Source organism: Myotis myotis, unplaced genomic scaffold, assembly GCF_014108235.1.
Source record: "Myotis myotis isolate mMyoMyo1 unplaced genomic scaffold, mMyoMyo1.p scaffold_m19_p_15, whole genome shotgun sequence".
Taxonomy (NCBI): domain Eukaryota; kingdom Metazoa; phylum Chordata; class Mammalia; order Chiroptera; family Vespertilionidae; genus Myotis; species Myotis myotis.
In genome coordinates, this window is record NW_023416319.1 from 50787445 (window position 1) to 50791525 (window position 4081).

The 4081-nt window shown below is 49.9% G+C and overlaps 1 protein-coding gene across 1 annotated transcript; it reads right to left on the reverse strand.

The window, feature by feature from the left end:
* Nucleotides 1-751: 751 nt before the first annotated feature.
* LOC118670205 (transcription factor AP-2 gamma-like) lies at nucleotides 752-2212 on the reverse strand. Its single transcript, XM_036337274.1, has one exon. It carries the CDS (start codon nucleotides 2210-2212, stop codon nucleotides 752-754), a length of 1461 nt encoding a protein of 486 aa, XP_036193167.1.
* Between the last annotated feature and the right edge of the window lie 1869 nt (nucleotides 2213-4081).

The following is a 4081-nucleotide window of genomic DNA, read 5'->3' on the forward strand; positions in this document are numbered from 1 at the left end:
TCAGGCACTGACATGACCTGAAAGGCTGGGCTGTTTGTAAGGAGAGTCTAGTTTTCCTTCAGGCAGCGGCCAGTGAAGGATGCTCAGGGCTGGACTGGCGACTTTCAGCAGAGACGTGGTGGCAGGCTCTCTGGAGTCTGGAGCTGCCTTTTTCAGAAGCTTGGTAGGGAATTATTTTTAAACAGAAGTGCTAACTCTTACAAGTATGTCTAGTTACCAACCTCTTTATGTTTTTCTGTTGAGGTCCAGCCCCAGCAGGTCCAGGGGTTCCCAAAGGTGTGGACGGATTTCTTGTATCCAAAATGCTGCATCACTAGATGGAAAGCCTCCGGCCCCTCTGGCTTCCTGGGTAACAGCTGTCCCTATTTTATGTATTGGTAACAGGAGTAATTAGGCAATTCTCTGGTTGGGCTGAATCTGTATAGTTGTGGTGGGTGGGGAAAGTAAAATCTGTATTTCTCCTGTGTAGTCTGCATCAACAACTCCTGGGATGACTAAGATCCCCTGTAACGAGGTGGAGCTCCGTTCTAATATTAAACCTACAGTTCCCTCAGGCAGCGGCCGGGACACACCTAAGGACTCCCAGAGGGCAGGTCCAACTCCGGAGGCCAACAGGCCTTTCAATGGGAAGGCAAGCAAAAGCTCAGCTTGTCCCCTCTGGCCAAGGAGTTTCCCCATCTGTGCCGGGGAGAGTGGTTTTGGAGATTATTTTTCCCCTTGCAGACTCTTCTTCCCTTTGTTTCCACCTGTTTCATTTCTGATGCTTCTCCACCTTCTCCAAGGTCTTGCTGGAATCGGCTGGACTCTGGTCCCCAGGATTCATGTAGGATTTCTCTATGATGACCAAAGCCTCTTCTATGTAGTTCTGCATCGCAGACACGGCGGCACAGATGGCCTGGCTGCCAAACCCGTGGGTCAGCAGGCTGAAGTGAGACAGGCAGTTCTGAATGTTCGCCTCTAAGACCGGGGCCGGTCGGTTGTTCCCATTGGGCGTTCGGTCTTGGTTGAGGACGTCCGTGAATTCTTTACACACTTGCTGTGCGGCCAGCAGCATGTTCTTCCTCGTTGCCATCTCATTCCGTCCTCCGAGGTGAGGTCTAGTTAAGTACTTGGCCACCGGCTTACTAGGAAACTCAGCCTCACAGACAGACGCAAAGTCCCGAGCCAAGTGAACGGCCTCCCCTTCTACTAAGGACGTCAGGAGGGTGACCTGTGCAGCCTTCCGTCTGCCGGCTGGAAGGTTCAGCCCAATCTTGTGCAGCTTCTCCCGCAAGGACCGAACTCCATTTTTAGACTTGGCTCTTCTGAGAACACCTCCCAGTACTGAGGCATTTAAGCACTCAGGCGGGGACAGTCGCCTCTGGACTTCGGCAACTGTCACTTTGTATTTCGACGTGGAGCCCAGGAGGGACAATCTTCCGGGGACGGAGCAGAAGACCTCACTGGGGTTCATCACAGCCCCCACCAGCTCCTTCTGACAGGGGAGGCTCAAGGGGTTCTTGGTCATTGAAAAGGGACCTTTGCGAATCCCAGTCTGATCATGCAGACGCAGGTGCTGCCCATCCACGATCTGCACCTCGTCCATCGGTTGCCCCATGTCTTGAAGGCCCAGGTTCTCCGCCCGCCCTGCTGCGTCCAGGGCGTGCGCTTGGGGCAGCAGCAGGTCCGAGGGGCGGAAGCCATGCCTGCGGGCGCTCATAGCGCTGCCGTCCGTCCCGGAGAGATGGGGTAGCAGGCTGGCTGGGCGCCCGTGGTGCGAGGGCAAACCAGCAGCCTCCTGGCTCTGAAGTCCAGGCCAGGCCTGTGGCTGACTGCCGGAGGGCGCTGGCTGGTGCAGGGGGTTGATGGCAGCGTTCGCTTCTCCCAGATGCGAGTAGGGGCCTGCCGACTGGGAATAAGTCAGCGGCTGGTAGGGAGGTGGAAAGTAGGGTGGTGGCTGGTGTTCAGCAACTCCGGTATGAGAGAGGGGCGGCGCGGGGCTGTAGAGATGCTGCCCGGCCAAGGAGAGGTGAGGGAGATGCGGGTTCCCATTGCTGCTCCCGTCCTGGTCCTGGCGATCCTGGGGCAGCGCGCCCTCGAAGCCTGGTGATGAACCTCTGGGTGCTCCGCCACCCAAGGCTCTCCAAAGGGCAAAGTCCGAGTGCCCTGCCCCGGAGGAAGGCGGCAGGCAGCACACTTGGTGCAGGGCACTCTCACTCACCTGCTCGCACATGTTCGACTGTTTGGTTGCCAGATGTTGGGGTCCAGCCCCAGCAGGTCCAGGGTTCCCAAAGGTGTGGACAGAGTCGGGAAGAAGGAAAGACATGGAGACAGCGTTCAGTTGATCAGCATAGCCAGGTTCTCCAGCCAGGTTCTGTCTTTATTGTCCTGTTATATCTGTATTTATACCAGTTGATTTTAATCCTATCCATTCTATTCCAAAGGTTAGGGCGTTTGTTAATCTAGTTCTGTTGAGTTTAATCCTATCAATTCTATTCCAAAGGTTAGGGCGTTTGTTAATCTGGTTCTGTTGAGTTTAATCCTGTCTAGGTTAATCTCTGTGTTCCATTATAAGGGCTATTCCAAGGTTACTGCTCTACTGATAAGATACAAGGAAGTGACTGAAGGAGATTATCCTACCCAGTAAAGGTTATGTCCTCCCCTCCTCGCTGCTTGCCTTCCCTGGGACTGCCCTGTGTCAGTGGGTCTCCAGGGGTATAGGCTTTGGTGCTTTCCCTGGTGGGCAGACCCCTGGGGATGCAGGCCCAACAAGTCCCAAATTTATTGCCAACAGTCTTAGTCCAAGTTCTTCATAAGTAGTGCATGGTATTTCTGTAACACTAGGGGGTTTCACTGATTTATTCTCTTACTTAGCCCTGTTAATCCCTAACTCCAGGGGAAAAAATCCTCACCTGGGGAAACAACCTTTCTTGGAGAGGTGACCTTGGTTAAAACACAGAGCGCTAAGAAGGGAAGCAAACATATTAAGAACAGTGTGCCATATACACCAGGTCCCTAGAAACATACGCTGTGCAGATGTTTCTTCCCTGCAGTGACTGTGTCAAGCAGCAAGGGTGGACCGGCTTCCGGCATTTTTACACTATAAAGGCCATGTTTCAAAAATCTCAAAAGATATAATTGTATCATGTTCATTGTATATGGAGAGGAAGTGACTTTAGGAAATAGAATGTAAATGAGCTAGACAGGATTGTGCTTCAACACTGAATTAAGGAGCAACATCAGCGCTCATTCTCCCTGCGTTGCTCCGATCACATATGTCCCGGAAGAGACAACAGTCACCTTGCATGCGATGTTATCAAGACTTTAATATGCAAATATTTTGTAAAAGTAAGAGATGCAACAATCCTCTGAGAACTGAATATTTTTATGTATACTGTGCTTAGAACCCAGTTTTAACTAAGATGATGACCTGTTTAATTACTGGAAACAATAAGCTCATTTTATGCATCCAGAATTCACTTTCCAAAATATGTAACTGGGCAAAATATTATTAGAACATAATAAGCATAAATAGATAACTGCTTCAATTCACATATAAATCCATGAACTCAAGGTAGTGATGACAGGAAATACATTACACAAAACTGTCCAAGGATGGCCACTTCTGTTTAAAGCATCAGTGTATTTTATTTTAAACTAGAGGCCTAGTGTACAGGATTCATGCACTGGTGGGGGGTATGGCCTGCGGGGATTGGCCACTGTGGGATCCCTGTTCATCCGGTCAGCCAAGCAGCGCTCCCACTGTGGGAGTGCACTGACCATCAGGAGGCAGCTCCTGCATTGAGCGTCTGCCCCCTGGTGGTCAGTGCGCATCATGCTGGTCTAGCCGTCATTCTGGTCATTTCACCATTCGATCACTGGGCTTTTATTATATAGGACTAGTGACCTGGTGCACAGATTCATGCACATTGAAAGGAAATTAATTAGAAGAAAGATCCATGCAGTAATTACATTACTGCAAAAAATTACATGTCAAAATAGTATATATAATATAGTATTATAAAATTAAAATACAAAATATTTTAACATCACTATTCACTTTCTCTATAATAGAAGTGTCAGAGATAAAATAAAATTAGTA

Coding starts and splice junctions, on each gene's coding strand:
- LOC118670205 (XM_036337274.1), bottom strand. CDS start 2,212: ATGTGCGAGCAGGTGAGTGAGAGTGCCCTGCACCAAGTGTGCTGCCTG.